Source organism: Zonotrichia leucophrys, chromosome 1, assembly GCF_028769735.1.
Source record: "Zonotrichia leucophrys gambelii isolate GWCS_2022_RI chromosome 1, RI_Zleu_2.0, whole genome shotgun sequence".
Lineage (NCBI taxonomy): Eukaryota > Metazoa > Chordata > Aves > Passeriformes > Passerellidae > Zonotrichia > Zonotrichia leucophrys.
In genome coordinates this window covers 27,050,197-27,068,537 of record NC_088169.1, presented here as the reverse complement: position 1 = coordinate 27,068,537, position 18,341 = coordinate 27,050,197, and the positions used below count along the sequence as shown (strand labels likewise).

General features: G+C 41.9%; 1 protein-coding gene across 2 annotated transcripts in view; it reads right to left on the bottom strand.

Annotated features, from left to right (window-relative positions):
- TMEM255B (transmembrane protein 255B) overlaps positions 1-17,718 on the bottom strand; it is a 68,229-nt gene extending 50,511 nt beyond the window's left edge. Inside the window, exons 1-3 of one of the 2 annotated variants that reach the window (XM_064711997.1) lie at positions 17,601-17,718; positions 10,258-10,400; positions 5,721-5,783 (exon numbers count right to left, since the gene is read on the bottom strand). In XM_064711997.1, coding sequence (XP_064568067.1) covers positions 5,721-5,783; positions 10,258-10,400; positions 17,601-17,658 — 264 coding nt within the window. In that variant the 5' untranslated portion in view covers positions 17,659-17,718. The remainder of the gene's footprint in view (positions 1-5,720; positions 5,784-10,257; positions 10,401-17,600) is intronic. The other variant, XM_064712082.1, reaches the window with a different exon arrangement.
- Between the last annotated feature and the right edge of the window lie 623 nt (positions 17,719-18,341).

Below are 18,341 nucleotides of genomic sequence, written 5' to 3'. Positions count from 1 at the left end.
GGACTATATAACACTAATAATAGAAAAATGTCTCTCATAATATTATAGTATTAGAAACAACTTTTCCACTTCTTTACATTTTACTTGCCCACAGAACTTCCTTCTTTTAATTTTACTTGTCTTCATTTTGGAAGGTGCTTTCATACCCACCAATATATCACCTATCCTCCTCCTCTACAGCTGAAATAACTTAGCCTTCAAAACATTTCCAGTTATTCATCTCACTTCTACTCCTGTTTTTGTGGAGTATTTTCCTGCATTACAGGGAATAACACAGATTTCCCAGACCTACCATGGATAGACCACATTCCAAATCCCTTCTAGAAAGGGTTAAAAGGGGCCTCAATGCTGATTCCTGCACAATAAGGCAGCTAATACCCAAGACTTCACCATACTTATGGGCCATCTACACTTAGGCTGGTCTGTTCTTAACTAGAAATTAGACAGAATTCTAGTATGATATCTTCTGTAATATACTCAATATTATAGAAGAGAAATATAATTGTCACTTAACACAGGATTTTTCTTACCACACTTTAGCTAACTACAACTCCAGAATGTAGTGTAAACCACCCTTCAAGGTCTCTTCCAGAACCTAAGGAGAGAACAAGATGCCTCGGAAGAGAACCTCATCACAGTCTTGAAGAGCTAGTCATGAGAGGAGGAAGACATTCTCAAAGAATAAGCTACTTGAAGTTATCAGCTAATAAGATGCTGTTATATTTTGAAAAAATGCAGATTCATAAAGAGGAGCCACTCGAGCTCATTCAAGTGTCAGTGTCAGCCTATTCTGATTATCTTTATGCAAATCTTGTCTGTTTCTGAAATATGCAGTTAGATCACACCACAAAACCTAGCATACACTTATGCCTGAAAAGGCATCAGTAGGTCTTCCATTTCAATAATTTCAAAGGTGCTAAACGAGAGAAGGATAATTACTAATTTCTTCCATTCTTAATGTTTTTACCTCAGCATTAATTGTTTTTCTCTGAACTGTGTGAAATATGAGCATACAGAAAATCAACACTGAAAGAAAGAAGTGCTGTTAACTTTGTCAGAAACTCCTAAACCAGGAGAGAAATAATACTTGGTAATTACAAAGATTACCTTTACATGTTCCGCATTTCCCCTGCAATAGGAAAGGCTTCTTCCATTTATTTGCAAAGGAACATCAAAGATAGCCTCAGGGGATCTGCAGAATTTCAGTGGTCTTTCTTTATTAAAACAAGCTGCTTTAATTAGCCTAATATGTGATATGAAATCAATCAGTAATTAGTATCTTTGATCAAAATCTGCACTAAAGCTCAATTCTTCAGAATGTTTGATTTGCAAAGAGCAAATGAAACAGAACATGTTTGAACAGAGCTAATTAGGTGTATATATAGCAGTATTTTTGGGGGGTGTATATATTAATAACCATCACCTTTACATAAAATGCCCAGTGGGCATTTTCTGATGGGTATAATTCATAAGATATATTGGTTTTGAAAAAAGTGAAAGAGGTTTGCCTCTTCTGGAGGCTGGCTTACACATGTACCTGCTTCAAAAAATCCTCTATTCTGAAACAGAGGTAAAGTCCGGGGTTAAGAAAATAATCAGAGATTATACTAAAATCCTACCTCACACAACGTCAATGCAGGACAGGGATGCTTGCACTGTAAGGGAAGTCTATCAACTGAAAACAGAAGAGAAAATTATTGCTTTGTTTCTCCAACTTCAGCTAAAGCGTCTTTTCAACACTTCATTCGAAATCTAACTCTTGTTGGGAAGCAAGCATATTAAGGGACCTAAACTTAGCATCCCTTGAGAAGCCTGAATAAATAGCTTTGCCTTTTCTGTCTGTGTGCAGAGCTCCATGTTTGTACCTTCCTCATGTTTTCAAATTCTGCTTTGTTGGAAGATTTGCCTCCATTTTTCTGAACAAGTCAAGGACCAGGCTGAGCACTAGATTTGTATGCGAGTATATCCTAGACATGTCAGTGAGAAAATTAAATGTTTTAGCATGAAGAATACATGAGGAAGCCTCAGCAGTGGATGACTTTGGGTGTCAGACCTGCATCACATAGCTGCTTCCACCCTAATAACCAAGATTTGTGATTACTCACCATCTCATGAGGGGTCACTCCTGCTCCAATGATCCCTCCCCATCCTCCCTGTGTCCTTTTTTCTCCTGTACCTTCTCCCAAGCCCTTCCTGCCTGCTCTCTCCCACAGCTGTGCTGCTCTCATTGTAGCTCCCACAGCCCTAGTGAGGGCTCTTGCAGGCAGCAATGTCATACTGCAAACATTCAAACCCTGGCAGCTAAGATGCTGCTCTTGAACCTCCCCATGGCTCTTGAAGGCACCACAGCTTCAGGGTGCTCATTTTCAGCCTTGCAAACACTATGGCTGGGGGAGGCTGGCACTGGAGAGAAGTGTGAGTGGAAGCTGTGAGCCATTGCTCGGTTTTTGCATAGGCTTAGCTAAAACTGCATGCATGGTGTCACATCGACATTGCACATTCAGGGAGCGATTCATTTCTGGGTGCAAGCTCGTGCCACCTCCTCAGAAAATACGGATTTTCTGAGCAGAAATCTCTTACAGCTCTCCCTCAGCATTACTCACTGCTCTCAGCTCAACTCTATTGCCAGGAGCCCCCTGCATACCCAGTCTTCCCCACTCCTGTATGTAATTTCAGCATCTCACTTCCTAACTGGAAATACTTTGTACTGTAATGTGAGGAGATGGCAAGCAAGGAAACAAGCAAGAACACTTCACGTCTTACAATCAAATCCATTTGATTTGGGCAGTATCATGTTTTTCACTCATCTGGCTGGACTCAGTGTGCCTTTGGAATGAAACAACACCCAGCTATGCACTGCCCTTCAATCCATAACCTGCTTTGCAGAGTGCAAGAGAGACAAAAAGGAACAGTGACACATTACGCTTGAAATGCCTTCTGTTTGCCAGTTAGAAGCATCCCAAATCAGTGCAAATCTTCAGTCAAAGGGAAATTTTGTTCTGCTGCTGCCAAGCTTTGCATATCAGAGCCAAGCACAAATGCTAAGAGCTGAAGTGAAATCATGCTAGTCAATGAGGCAGAGCCTGCTTCTTCAAGCAGCAGTTCCTTTGAATTAAGGGTTATACCTTGGTCAGCACATTGAACTCCCACTGCAGGCTCTGGGATGCCAAGAAGGAGGTCAAAGAAGTGCAACATTATTAATGTCATATTTTAAGAACAGACCATTGTCCACTCTGCCTAACTGTACTTTTGTTCTTTCTCAAACTCCACGCTCATCAGTTACTGAATGCTGGGATTTTGCTGTATTGGTTCTGCTAATCATTATATATTTTATGTTGCATTTAGCATTTCATCAACCATGAAAGAACCTGGACTTAAAATGGACAGATCACAGTGAAATAGAACTTCAAGACAAAAAGAGAAATAGATTTAAGTAGAATGGTCAATTTAAAATAGACTTTTTCCCCTAGTGCAACTGACTTTGCATTCATTTTCAATTTAAATAACAAATAAAAAATGAAGTACTGAGTCATTACAGGGGCCAGATAACTGTCAGAGCTACACTGGGTTAAATTCAAATTATACTGCAGTAACTGCTCAAAGGTAGTCTAGTTAAAATAGAACAAACTGAGTAAGCAATTTCTTTTCCTTTCCACTCCCTTGTGTCCTGCTGCAATGCATATAGTTTTTAGGTATAGGTGTATAACATTTATTCTACATTTCTGTGCTTACTTTCAATCTTTATAATGATGGTTGCAAATTTGTTAAAGCTGCCCTAAACCCTTACAAACAAATATTCTCAGTTATGTCCCAAGGAGTAGCTACTGCCTTCCATTGTAAACCCTTTCAATGTCATTTCCAAAACTTTTTAAACGATCTGCTCAGCCTCAGCAAAGAGAGTGTTAAAAGACTCACTGTGGATGGTTCTAAGGGCAAGATGCATAATTAAACTTTCTAGGTATTCTCTTAGTCTACTCCCCAGAAATCCAATCTTCCAACAGCCAAATCATCTGTAAATGTTATAATCAGGAAGCAGTTTTCCTTGTTCCATGCTGGGAAATGCAAACAGGCACTAATCCCAAGCATACTGGACACTTATGTCTCCACAGTCCCTGTGTAAATGACACAACATGTCAAGGAATACATACTTTAACTGCTGCTTTGCCACCTTCTGGCTTTTCAGACATTTTACTTTTGCTAAGGACAGAAGCATAGAAAACCACAAGGCAGATTAAAAGAAAAGTGAAAAACCAAACAACCCTAAAATATTATGCCTGTTAGTAAGGTAGTATGAATGCTGTGGAAGGTAAAGCTATTTTCATCTGCCCAGCACTGAGCCTGCAACTTGGAACCTGCTGCTCACTCTGGTCTCTGATGTAGAAACCAGGAGCATTAGTTCTTAATTAAGCTGTTTTGTTAGTAGCAAAATCAGTGACACCTGACCTACTCAGATTTTTTTCTCACAGGTCATGTCCCATTTGGATTCTCTACTTTTAAATAGTGGTGAGCTGACATTGCAGCCTTTACCACTGTGGAGGAACTAAGTCACAATTCTCTCTTCTACCCACTTGAGAATTTTCATGAAACTTGATGGAATTGCACACCTTGGAAGTTTCTACCTCCCTCCCAAATTTGCTTGAAATATGGACAACATGTTCAAAAAATGGAAGAGAGAACAGAAAAAGAAGAGACAAATATCACAGCTTTATAAATCTCATTTCTTTGTGAAACCCAGCTAGAAACAGAAGTTAAAAGCAAGGGAATTCTTGCAAATACACTACTACAAATACACAGGTAATGCAAAAAAAGAGTGATATACTATGAAGGAGTGATATTATGACTATTTGTAAGTAAAGTAGTTACTTATTAGTAAAATGCAAGCTAAGTCCATCAGTTCCTCCTCTGAGCTTAACACCACTCTTGATTTATACCACAGAAAACTCTGCATTATGAAATTAATCATATTTCATGATGCTTGGCTATAACCAGTCTACTGTGAAGTGCCCATTGGACATGCTGTTATTCAACCAAGATTGTTATTTTTTGCAAAGAGCAAAAGTAAATTGTTAAGAATTTCTACAAATTCCTTCCTCCTTCTTACACCCTCCTTTACCCAAATGCCCCAAAGACTTTCTATGATTTCCTCATACAAATAAAAGCAAAGTATTTTTTACAAACAAATTTACAAACAAATCAGATCAGATCCTGTCTGACATAGCCAGGCAGTCTTAACAGCAAGAGCTCTGGATTGTTTTCCTTCTATTTAACAAATATTGTTTCAGGAAAGTGTTCCTGACAAACTTCTGGGACAGGATGAGATCATCTGCTAGCAGGAGCTGTTCATGTCACTTGTTGCTGCTCAAACTGCTATTTTGCTCTCTTCCCATCTTTTTCCCAGTTAGATGGTCCTGGCCAAGCTCTGGCACTTAAGTGATTTTGCCCTCAGTCAATTCAACTCACTATACCAGCAGGAAAGTAAATTCAGCACTACAAAGTAAGCTGCTTTTGTTTTGCCTTGGATAAAGGAACTTACTGGCCCATTCATGCTTCTCTAAAGCTTCTCAGAAGTGGTGACACAAATAAATAACACTTTGAGGCTGAAGCAGTTTTAAGTCAACTGGAAATCTCTGCTTTTCATATTTAATACAATCTGATACAGAAAAAAAGAAAAATTAAATTAAATTAAAATGTAATTAAACATTAAAATTAATGTTACTTACTATTTGTCTTCTGTTTTCTACCAGGTAGATGCCAACAATCCCTAGGAAAGATCCAAAGCCAAGCTAAGGCAAAGAACAAAACCAACAGAAATGCATGAGGTCAGCTTATCTGGACAACACACCAACACACACAGTGATATCTTAGCTAATGCACCACACAGATGGGCTAAATGGGGTGGTCAAGGGAAAAGGCGGAAGTTACTGTTGGACATAAATCATATCATGTAATGGGAAATGGCCAGGACTGCAGGTCTTTCATAGCTCAGTGCAAAATTTGTCATGCAGAAACAGAAGTCTGTACAGACATGCATCTATAACCTGACTAGTGTTACCATTGTCATGTAGTTTTACACACTGTAAAGCAAAAAACTAAGTAAAGTAGGAAAAAAAACCACTTACATTTAGTCCACACATCATAATTTTGCAAAGCTTGAGGCAATTGCAGACAGTTTTTCTCAAAAAATTAATGTGTTCCCCAAACTTCAAACCCTTGGAATTATACCTGTTTGGTTTTAATGATTAGACACTATCACACAACCCAGAAAAAATCCTTGCTACAATGCTAAAAGGACCAGTACAGTCAGCTGCTAAAAGAACCAGTACAGCCACAGGAGGGAGAGAGAGGGGAGGAAGGGACACTGAAGTAAGCTGGCCTTAATGTTCCAGTGTTGCTTCAGCATTGGGGTGGCAGGAAAAGCCTCCTCCTTACAATGGGCCCATGAAGGTTTGGAGCAGTAGAAACTCCTTGGATTCCCAGTTCCAGCCCCACTCTGTAATAAGGCCTCTGAACCCAGCTCAGAGCCTCTCCTCCAAGCACAAATGAAGTTTTTAAGGACTACACGTCCCAGCCAAGGGCTTGGGCAATGCCCGTAAATTCCTGGCTGTTCCGCACAGCTGCTCACAGCAGAAAGCAAATCCCTGCAAGCACTTTGCCTGCTCGGTATCACCAGAGGAATCCGTCACTCGCTTTCAGGAAAGCCACTGTACGGAAAGGAGATTTGCTCTTGAGTGCTTTGGGAAATTTATGTGAAAGAGAGGCACAAGGACTAAGAGCAGAGACTTTGAAGGAGTGGGCAAGTGCACCCATGCTGACAGCTAAATAGTAGAGACACTTGGAACGGTGAGCAAGGACACTCTGTCCAGGGGACAGCAACTTTGCAAATTAAGATAACTACATCAAAATGACATCTGGTTCCAAGCCCCATTTTTCATTCCAACAGGAACAATCCATAAAGCCTCATTTATGGCTGATGCAGGGAACACAAAATGAGTAATATCTGTGCAAACAAAAAGAATGACCAAACACAGAACAATAACAATTAAATCAGAAGGAGAAGAATCACAGAGATCATGATGAAGGCCACAGCATTATTGAAATTGTTTTAGGGTCATAGGAGCTAGTTTTTTGTCTTTTTAGACAACAGGCTGTTTGGGAGCTCTGGGAGTCCAGGTCAGTATGGTGCTGGGGACCCTGTTGAAAGAGTATAGAAATAGCAAACAAAATAATACAGTAAGTAGTCACAGAGAAGCGACATTAAATATTTAAGTATAAACAACATTTGTAAGGAAATGAGGCTGAAGCAGTTCCAACTCTGTCTTTGCAGATCATTCCAAAAATGCAGTCCAAACAGATGCTCAAGTAGTAGTCTACTAAATGCAGACACCTTCCAAAGAGTAATATTATATTAACTCATCTCACACAGAAATATTTTGTTTTCAATTACTTTGAATGCATAAGGATGGTAATACCTAGCACAATAAAGATGTATTTAGAAAAAAGATTTTTTTAAAAACAAATTACAAGTGACCACATATGCAGGGAAATTGAGGCACTTAACTCTTCATGAAGCCAGTGGGAACTTGGTAGAAGCCAAAATGTATTATGGATCTAACCCTGAAGACCTGTTCTGTAAATACTTCCAGAAACAAGTAAATGTCTGCCAGTGGATAATGTTACTCCTCTTCATAGGTGTCTTCAAGGCAGGGTTAATTAATTCTGCGTAGTTTTTAAGACCAAAATTGCTTACCTAAGGTCAGTGGAGGTTTCACCTCATCTACCAGCTGTGAAATTAATATTTTACTACTGAAGTCTATGAGAACTAGACTTCATTTTAAATTTAAATTAACACTGTCTGTCCTTATATTCTTGCTTTTCTCTGAGCCCAGCAGTTAAATATGTAGTGACAAATTCACTCCCCCGGTTTAGGTATCTGAGAGTCTGGGATCAGGGCTATGCTGGTTTTCTAAGCTCCCTCTACTGTCAGCAGAGAAGAGAAGCACTTTTTGAGGAATACTCAGGTCATTCTGAAGGAGATGATGGTGAGAGGGGATTCTGCCCCTCTGCTCTGCTGGGATCCCACCTGGAGTGTGCCCTCAGTGGGGCTCCCAGCATAGCAAGGACATGGACATGCAGGAGTGAGGATAGAGCAGGGCCACAAAGACAATCAGAGGGCTGGAGCATCTCTCCTACGAGGGCAGGATGGGAGAGCTTGGGTTGTTCAGCCTGGAGAGAAGGCTCGGAGGAGAACCAATTACTGCCTTCCAAATCCTAGAGGTGCCTTTCAAGAAAACACGAAGACATGAGACAAGAGGAAATGCCTTCAAACTGAAAGAAGGTGGGTTTAGATTAGATATTAGGAAGAAATTCCTTACTGTGAAGGTGGTGGGACTGCAATAGGTTGCCCACAGAAGTTGTGAGTGCCCCATCCCTGGAAGTGTACAAGGCCAGGTTGCATAGGACTTTGAGAACCTGGTCTAGTGGAAGATGTCCCTGTCCATGGCAAAGGAGTTGAGATAACCTTTAAAGTCCCTGCCATCCCAAACCATTCTACAATTCTGTGACAGTTGCTCTGCCAATGCTGCACTGGAGTCAGTCGCTTCTGGCAGTGAGGCAGAAACAGAACAGGGCTGTCACACACCTCTGACCAGGCTTTTGGCAAGACACCATGTGAGATTTGCACAGTACTTTAAATTCTTGCCGCATGTTTGTGATATTTAATATCTTGATGGCATTTACATTGGCAATTACAAAGGAAAATTATTAATAAACGGTTTTGTTTTCAAAGCATTCTAATAAATTCTTGCTTTTCTATCTATTTAATAATGAAAACAAGATTTTCAAAAAATATTTTAGCAGGTGATCTTTTTCAGATGAGTGAGTAGACATTGCATTATTCCTACAAAACACTAAATGCTGAAATAACCTGCTTTGTACACATGGGTTTAATACTCACTAAAAACAGCAGTTTAAAAATGAAACTTCTTTCTAGGGATGAATGCAGATAATGTGGTCTTACAAAAGATTTTATGTCAAATTTTGGAAGAAGAGAGCTTTATCAGTATTCATCTATCTATTTTAGGCTAATGAGAGAGAAAATCATTCTGTTGAGGTCTTTTTCCTGGAACTGCTTTTTGCTCTATTTTTAAAACACCAGTCCTTATAGATCATTGTCCTAAAATTATCTTTCTGAGAGTCCTGCTCTCAACATAACACTAAGATGTAAGAGGAATTGTTTAGAAGGAACAGTTCTAACTCACAAATTATTAATGGTGTATGCACAGTATTAGAAGATCCGTATCCCTCTTCCTTGGGCATTTCATTCCATAGAGAACAAGAAATTATGGTACCTTACAATATACTTTGGCAGCAGTGGAGCCACACACCTAAGCAGTGTCTTACTGTAAACATGTGAATTTCCTTCTTCACCTCTACCTCCCCTTAGTTGACCCAGCCCTTCTCTGTTTGCTGCTCACACTCCTCGTATTTAAAACTCAGCCCAGGTATATTTTTTTTTTATTTCTCCAGGCATTTACACACTTTGGGATATAACTGATCCCTTCTCCTGAGATCAGAAAGGGTCTGGGGGTTGAACCAGCAAGGGACCAGCAGGGTTACTCCTCCCCAGAAGCCACAGAGGCACCACAGGGCAAAGCAGGCAGAGCGTGAACCTTGTGCCCACTGCAGGAAAGCCTTTAACAGTCTGTTCCCAAGGCAAAAACAAGACTAAGAATTTTGGAAACAGGATCTTGTATGAGAGAACTGGAAGCAAGCCTGCAAGAAAGGATGTTAGGGATTAGCCTCCACCTGTCCCTGCCATGGACACAGCAGAATTCCTGGCACACAGACACAAGAGTGGAGTGGCTCTTCCTTCCACCAAAGTAAACTTCTAAAGGGTTGTTCAAATCTATCCTGTGCCTACTGTCCAGTCACACAGACACCCACCTCTAATGGAGACCAGTGGGAGTCCAGCACAGGTTTTCACACAGCTCCCTGAGCCCAGCACAGTGCAGTGAAGTCTTGAACTCCTTCCATTCCCTAAAAGCCTCCCCTTTGGGGCACTTCAGAAAAATAGTTTACCCCCTGCCTTACAACACAGTAGAACTAGATCAAAACAAAGCAGCATCTCTCTACTGTGAAATGACATGGGACTAATGGGTTTGGTGTTTTTTTTTTTTCAATCAGTTAGAGCTTCCCATTTACAGCTGATAATCACTTATTTGGATGTACCTAATATTCTAAAATGGGGTTTTTACTTACAACAATGCCTGGGTAGTAGCCTCCCACAGTAACATTTTCTGTTCGTGTGGTAGCTGCCAGACCTATGGTGAGTATGAAAACAGACACCACCAGCAGGGCGACTGTGAACCAAAGGGAAGTCTTCTTCCTTTTTGCAAACTGTCCTGTAGGGAGTGAGGGGGAAAAAGAAAAAGAGCTTTTAATTGCAATCATGGCAGAACAAATACAAAATTATGATTTTCTTTTGTTACTCTTTTCTGTAGATAATCCTCTGTTGTTCTCCCACTAAGGAAAATTGCTGCCAGACAACAGAAGGAATTAAAACCTGCAGAGTTAGCTAGAGTATAGCTTAATGCATATGCATTGGGTACAGTTATGAGTTTTTATTAAACTGAACTGTAACTTAGTTACAATGATAATTATATGATAATTATGATGATAACAATGATAATTATGCCTTGTCTTCAGTAACATTTTTAATTGTTGTTCACATTGTTGAGATCCTGCAGGCCTTAAATTCTTACCTGTGTGAAATGCCAATTTGACTCTATCTGGCCTGAACTTAAAAATTGATATTTTAAACAAGATTAGCAGGCAGTCTGCATGCTATCACGAAAATGAATGCGCTCTTCATGTTTACTGGGGTAAGAAATCTGTATCCTTGAAGCAAAGCTGTAACAGTTTATCAGGTAATGATACATGAGACTTTTCCAGCAGAGGTTGCTCAGTGAAATCCTTTCAGTCTCACTGGGATTTGGGCCCAGATACCCCAAAGTGAAAACCAGCACACTCACCTCCAGCTTGCAGCCTGCTCCAAGGCACTTACCCTGGTTATCCCGTGGCAGATCTGAGCTGTAGCCAGAGGTTACTCACACCAAGGCCCCAGCCCACAGCACAGACTTGTGTATGACTAAAAAAGCCATTAATACATGACTCTAACTAACAAAAGACACCCAAGTGGATCAAACTGTGGTCCCCATTTTTGGTGTTCTCACTGTGGAGTGTGCAGGATCACCCTGTAGCACTGGGCCATGCGATGCCATGGTACCGTCACTGCGCCTGGGCAGGATGGAGCTCCTGAGAAAGCACAGCCTGGCCACAGCAGGGCCAGTCTCTCTCCCCTGTGTTCTCAGGAAGCTGCCTGATTGCCCAGCCTCAGGAGGAGGCAGGGACTGCGATGCTCACTGAAGCCTGCAGGCAGCAGCCCTCAGCAGGTAGCAGGAGGTGAGAGGGGAAGGCAGGATTGTGTGGGTCAGGCTCTGGGGGCACTGCTGGAAGCAAAAGCAAGGGAAACGCAGGAAAAACAAAATGAAAGCCAAAGCCATTTGCAATGAGTCACTTGAGTTTTGTGGCCATTTTAAAGTCACATAACTCAGTTAAATGTTCATAGTTCAAAAGCCAGACTAGATTAGTGATGTTTGCAAACCAAGTCAAATAATTTCAATCAGTAAAAAAATGAATATATAATAACAAGCTGTGTTTGCTGATATTTCTCCAGTAGAACAACCAGTCAAAATTATTTCAGTCTTTTAGTATGAAATACAAACCACTTTCCTAAAGACAAATACCATGTATTGAGGTTACAATAGTCTCTTTCACCTGCATGTACAAAGTTTTCCTGCTAATGATAAAAAATTAATTCCTAAGATTTGCCCAATACCTCTCCTCCAGCCTGTGTCTCTGCTGTCTTCCTCTGGCAATTCCCTGTTAATCCATGGAGGGTCACTGGGCACAGGGAAGCAGAGAGGTTCTTTGTTAGCAACCAATTTTTCACCAAGTGTGTTGAGTTGAAGACGGTTCTTTCAAAGAAGCCAGTTCACATGGCCAAGAGGGAAATGTAGATTTCAGATGTGCAGCTCCCCAAATCAGCTGTCATTCCTACAGATTAAAATGATTCATTCAACATATCTTCCAGATTGTAAATAATATCTGATGCCCTTGCCATACCTTACCATCTTTGAAAAGTCATGGAGATTAAAGAATCCCCAAAGCTGAAGAAAGGCAAATGCTCCACCTGTTTTTAAAAAGGCCAAAATGAAGATTCAGGGAATTATAAACCAATCAACCTCAACTTGGTTCCTGGGATGCTGGGACCAAAAAGGTGAAATAAGTCTTCTTCTTAAACATTTCTGGGCACAGAAGGAAAAGGTGATTGGCAACAGTCAGGATGGATTTACCAAAGCCAAGTCATGTCTGACCAGCCCAGGCGCCAGCTATGGCAAAAAGACTGGACTTGAGGAGCATTGGATGTCTTTTGCCTTAATTCTAGCAAGGTTTTTAACATCATGCCAAGGTGTGAGCAAAGGAAGGAACAGTGCATTGCAATGATGCAGGTCAGGGACTGCAGGGCTGCAAAGCAGCTCTGCTGGAAAGGAACTGGGGGTATTGGTAGATGATGAGCTGATCATGAACCAGCAGCGTGCCCTGGCAACAGAATCCTGTACTAACAGGAGCATCATTAGTGGATCAGAGGAGCAACTACACCCATCTATTCAGAACTTTTTAGATGACACAATATTGCACTCAGTTTTGGGCCCTCAGTATAGGGAAATACATAAATTAACTGCAATGAATTCATCAGAGAACTGCAAAGAAGGTCAGGGGCTGGCTCCCTCTGTATGAGAAGAGGCTGAGGGAGTGGGGCTTGCTCAGACTGAAGATGAGATTACTTTTGGCAGGGCTAGTTGCAGTCTTCCAATTCCTTTGAGTTGTTGTCAAGAGAACAGACTCAGACTTTTCATCATGGTGCACAGCGGGAGGAAAAAAAACAGCAGACAAACTGAAACACAAAAAAGTGTTTCAGACTGGGTACAAGGGGGGGAAAAAAATCAACATTAGGATGGTCAAATACTGGAACAGGTTGCCCAAATAACTTGTGCCCTCTCCAGCTTTGGAGGTTTTCAGCATTCAAGCAGAAAAAGCACTAAGCAACATGGCCTGACTTCATAGTTAACCCAGCTTTGAGCAGGAGGCTGGAATTGCAGCTGGGTACCTTCCTACCTGAATTCTTCTAGAGTTTTATGATAGTCAAGACAGCCAGACTGAAAGTGGGTTGGGTTATGTGTGCTCATATCCTCTGGTATGAAGCTGCAGCTGCAATGTAGACATACTCTAAAGGGACATAGGAACACAAACCTTCCCAAAGCCAGTGGGGGACATGCTCCTCAGCCAAGACTTCTTGAAACCACGGAAAAGTGCCTGAGGAGCCAAGTTTTCTCAGAGTAGCACCTGTACTGGCAAAGGTTGATAAAACTGGATGGAGATAAACTATGGGTCCAACCCATCCTCCTGAGTTCTGATTATGAATAATGAAATACATCAGTTTTATCGCCCTGAGTTGCTGGAAAATGTCTAAGGAAAAGCATGCTTTTATTTGTAATTGGAAAAAAATTGATGTGGATTTAGTGAGACAATAGAAAAAGATGTCATTATTTGTAGGGACATTTTTTGGTATGAACTACATTTTGACATTGAAATTTACACGTCAGAAGAAATTTATGAATGCAATACTCTTCCACCCTCATATTTATTGATCTTTTACCACCTGCATCTCAAAATAGAGGCAAATATCCAATTGTGTCTCCCCTTTTTCATAGTCTAGGAAACTCTGATAAATAACTATGTCTTTAGCTATGAACTCCACCCTTAGGAGAGATGACTTATGTGCAGGAGCACAGAAAGGCCCTTTCTGGAGAAGAGGCTGGCACATGCAAGAACTTATTCTCAAAGACTTCCACATGCTCAGAGAAGATGGATAGAAATCAGCCTAAATAGGTTTTATCATGGCTGTTTCGTTTTTATTAGTCACATGTCACCATAGGACACGAAAGAACCCAAGCTCACACTGCTGTTCTCAAAGGGAAGAAAAAAAAGAAGTTTATTTTCTAACTCTAACATTTATAGTTTTCTAAAAGAGATAGCAGATTGGAGGGTGACAGTAACACCTCTCCAATGACACTGGTCAAACCAACAGTCTATCAACTCTCTCTTCCTCCATAAAAGAATGCAAAACAATGAGTTATTTACAGAAAGTGTGTAAGAAAATTCACTACAAGAATGTCAACATCAGAAAGCTTAGAAAATCTTAAAAAACCAAAGTAACAGTCACAACAATAAAAATCTTTGCTCCATCAAAGTATGGATAATTACATGCATATAAGCCACCAGCATACTGGGAGGCCAATGCAATATTTGCAAAGCAGCTTAATATCTTCAGAAGTTGCAAAGGGTTCCCACCATTAAAAAGCTTCCTTTTGCAATTTCAGTCATGTTGATGTTTCAAGCCTTTGTTTACTGCTGTTTGTGGCAGTTGCCATGCAGTCTATTTGGGTCTGTTTTCCATGTACCTGCCAGCCAAAGCCCCATGCCAGACTCAGGAGCCCTGTCTCCAGCTCCGGCAGCGTGCCTGGCCCAGCCTTCTTCCCTGACACTCTGTGGCAAGGCTTGGACTGCAGGCTGGCCACACACAAGAACAGCAGTTAAATTAAGAGCAGAGGAAACATTGCAGTCAATATTTGTAGCCTGAATTTTCTCCCAACACCAATGTTCCTGGAGTGCAGGAAACAGTTAATGGAGGCTATTCGCTTTCCAATTTTTTAGTACTGAAGTAACTCTCAGAGTAATTTTGACATTTATTACCTTCAACTTCTTTAGCAAGGATTAGTATGAATATTATCTGGACCCTAATGAAATTTAATTATAACTTTAAATTCTTATATTTAGCACAGCAAAAAACCGAGCTTGTAGGAAGAAACCTTCTCCTATCCTTATTAGCATTAGCTTGAGGCTGGGGTCAATAGAGGGTGTGAATATGTTATTAACATCTATTGGCAATATTCTTCAGCAGTTTTGGCCAGTGAAGTATTGACTGAGCCTTGGGCACTGAGATTTTTGCAGTATTAACTGCAGCAATAGGCACAACAGATAAATTAGAGAGCTAACAGAACTTCCACATGACAGGCTTGTGCTTTGCCTGGTGCAGACCTAAACTGTGCACAAAAAGGAACAGCCACAGAAACACTCTCTGCTTTGCTCACTAAACACCTCTCAGGAAAAGTATCTGCTTGAGCACTGCTTCCACAGTGGAAGGTGAGAAAACACCACCAGGACAAGGCAGGGAGACACCAGACTGCTGCCTCCCTGGGACAGAGAAAGGCCTGTCAGGAGGGAAATTGAGACCACCCTCCAGAGAGCAAAAAGAAAAAGTGTCCACACTCTGCTGCACTCAGAAAAAACTTCTGCCTGTTCTGCCAGCAAACAAAATTGTATTACAATGCTCTGTTTGCAGTGGGTGGGGATTAAATTAAATTTATAGGAGGACTACGGAAAAATAAATGGTTTTGTGGGGAGGGTATGTGTGAGATTGCCAAGCGGTGGGTCTAATCATGAATAGGAGGGTCTGGATTTGAACAAAGCAAAGAGTGAGTTTAAGAGGGGAATGAATTAACTAATGATGAAACATGCCCATGGCACAGAATGTGTCCAGGGGCCAAGGGAAGGAAAGAGTAGAATGAAACAGCATCTTTCCACCTTGGAAAATCACCATACAATCTGCAACTAAACTTTAAAAAGTCTACATTTAGACCAAAGAAACTATACCGTGCTAACTTCACTACTTCTTTTAAAATCTTCAGACATCATAAAGTTAAAAAGTGCGGCATAATTTTTGGTGAGGAAAAAAGTCGCTGTAGGATGTAGCAGTTAGCTGGGATTACAACCATATTTGCTGAATATTAGCACTACAAAATTCCATACCTTCTTCTTTGGTCTAGTTATGGTGATCAAAATGGAAACATTTCTTTCAAGTAATGCCCCGCCCAATGTTCATTAGCATCTTACCATGAGAAAAAGAAGGAAACTTTTGTAACAGGAAAAAAAATACTGCCGTTTTATTAGGTAGTGGATACTACTAAAAATTGTGACATATTTCAGAGAGTGGCATTAAGCTCACAGAAAAAGATAATTTAAGTGGAAATTCACCACAGACAAACCTTAGTACCAAATGTATCCGCTGTTCTGCTGCTATTGAGAAAATTTTTAAGAGATTTTTGGAGCTAGATTATAAATTTTTAATTGCTGCAACATTCACTTCAGTGCCATCTCTCTCTCAACTACAGTTTTGTCTGTTTTAAAAACTGTTTCATGCCAGTGAAATTGAATTAATCCTACATTGCCTCCCAAAATTAAATGTGACGGATTGAGATGCTTAAAAGAGATGCTCACACCTGCTGCTGGTGATTACTTTCCCTTTTCTGATTAAATGCTTGACTTGTCCAGAGTGCTGAACTAATTAAACCAGATGCAACAGCATTCATTTCAAGCCACAAGACAGAAGCTTTTATCAGGCCCATCTCTTACCTTTTTTATTAATTTGTTGAGTAAGCTTCTACAAGTGCATTTATATATTCAAGACCATAGGAAACAGTTTACAATTCTACTACAAAATATCCATAGTGAACAAAATGAAAAAGCAATCCCACAATCCCTGATACACTATGTAGTATGGCTATAGTAAGTGATACCATGCAGTATCACTATGACCTCATTGTCTGGCAGCAATTGTTTCACCAATAAATAATTTAATGGGCAGCTAATCACTAGTTTAAAGCTGGCATACAGATTCTTCTTTTTCCCACGAATACCTGAAAATGTTTTTAAGTTACAGCACTTCTTCCACGGCCACATTTTCAACACCAATGTAATTTTTCTTCCAAGTTTAAGACAAAAATTAAGATCTGGTATATTTTCCACTTAGCTGTTAAGTGCATAGCAAAGTCTCTGCTTATCCTTTCAAATGTTACACTGAGTAATTGCCAGCAGTAAATTCTGTATTTTCTAAACTTTAACAAATTCCGCTGGAATAAGATGACCGGTTTTTTTGCCAATGTGTTTGTATTTCAGGACGTACGCTGTAAACACAAGCCATACAATTAGGAGAACCAGGAGGACGGGCACGAACCCAACACCTGCCCCCAGCCCCGCACCTGCGGGCACCGCCGCCTGCTCCAGCGGCCCGCACGACGGCTCCCGCATTAATTTCCCGTCCGCGTCCCGTACCAAGCTATTCCTCCGAACGTTCAACCTCCAGCAGAGGGATTCGCCCAGCGCGCTGAAAGCTCTGAAGAAGAGCCGGTATTTTTAAACACGAGCGGATGAGCGGCAGCGCGCACCGCGCCGGGATCTCGGGCTGAGCCCCCCTGCACCGCCGCTCTGCGGGGCTCAGCCCGGGCACAGCCCCCGCCCCGTCCCGTCCCTTGCCATGCCATCGACTGAAGCGCCGGGGCAGCGGCGCCGAGCCCGGGGCAGCCCGGCCGTCCAGCCCCGCCGCCGGCTGCCGTTCTGCCCCGCCGCACCCCGGGGCTCACCTGTGGGGTCCAGCACGGCCAGCGGGCCCGGCATGGCGGGGCCGGGCGGCGGGACCATCCTCTCCCGGGGCGCTCCCTCCGCTCGGCTCCGCGGCGGCGCTGCCCGGGGCGCGGCGGGCCCGCCCCGCGGGGTGCGGCGGGGCCGGGGCCGGGCCGGGGCGGGGCGGAGCGAGCGGCGCTGCCCCCGCCGCGGGGGGACCCGGCCGCCCTGCCCGAGCCAGCCCCGCTCGCCGCAGCTCCGGTGCCGGCCCTCGGGGGAAGCACGGACCAGGGCCTGGCTTGTGCAGCCGTCAGCTGCTTCATTCATTATATGTCCTAGCCGTGTCTCAGCGTTGGCGGCACGTCTGGATTTCTTCTTGACACCTGGTAGAGATCAGAATTGTCCCAAACTTTCCTTTCAGCTTTCTTCTTCACTTGAAAAAATATATTTATATATAAAAATCAGAAATAAAAATCAACAGCAATGAGAAATACTGAGTAAATTACTAAAGCTGGCATCTCAGAGACAGGTTAAGGCAGGTGTAGGCTAAGACAGGAAATGTCAATAGTCAAGAGAGCAGAGTTGTTCTTTTTCTTACATGGTGTCTATCAATTTCTCAACCTCATTGCCTCAGTTTTTATTCCTTCTGCAGATTCTGACTCTTTTCAGGATCTTGCCCAGGAACAGCCAGCTGTTGTTTCTAGTGCTGCTTACTGCAGGGTTGTGTGACTTCTGCTTGCAACAGAGTCTAGCAACAACTG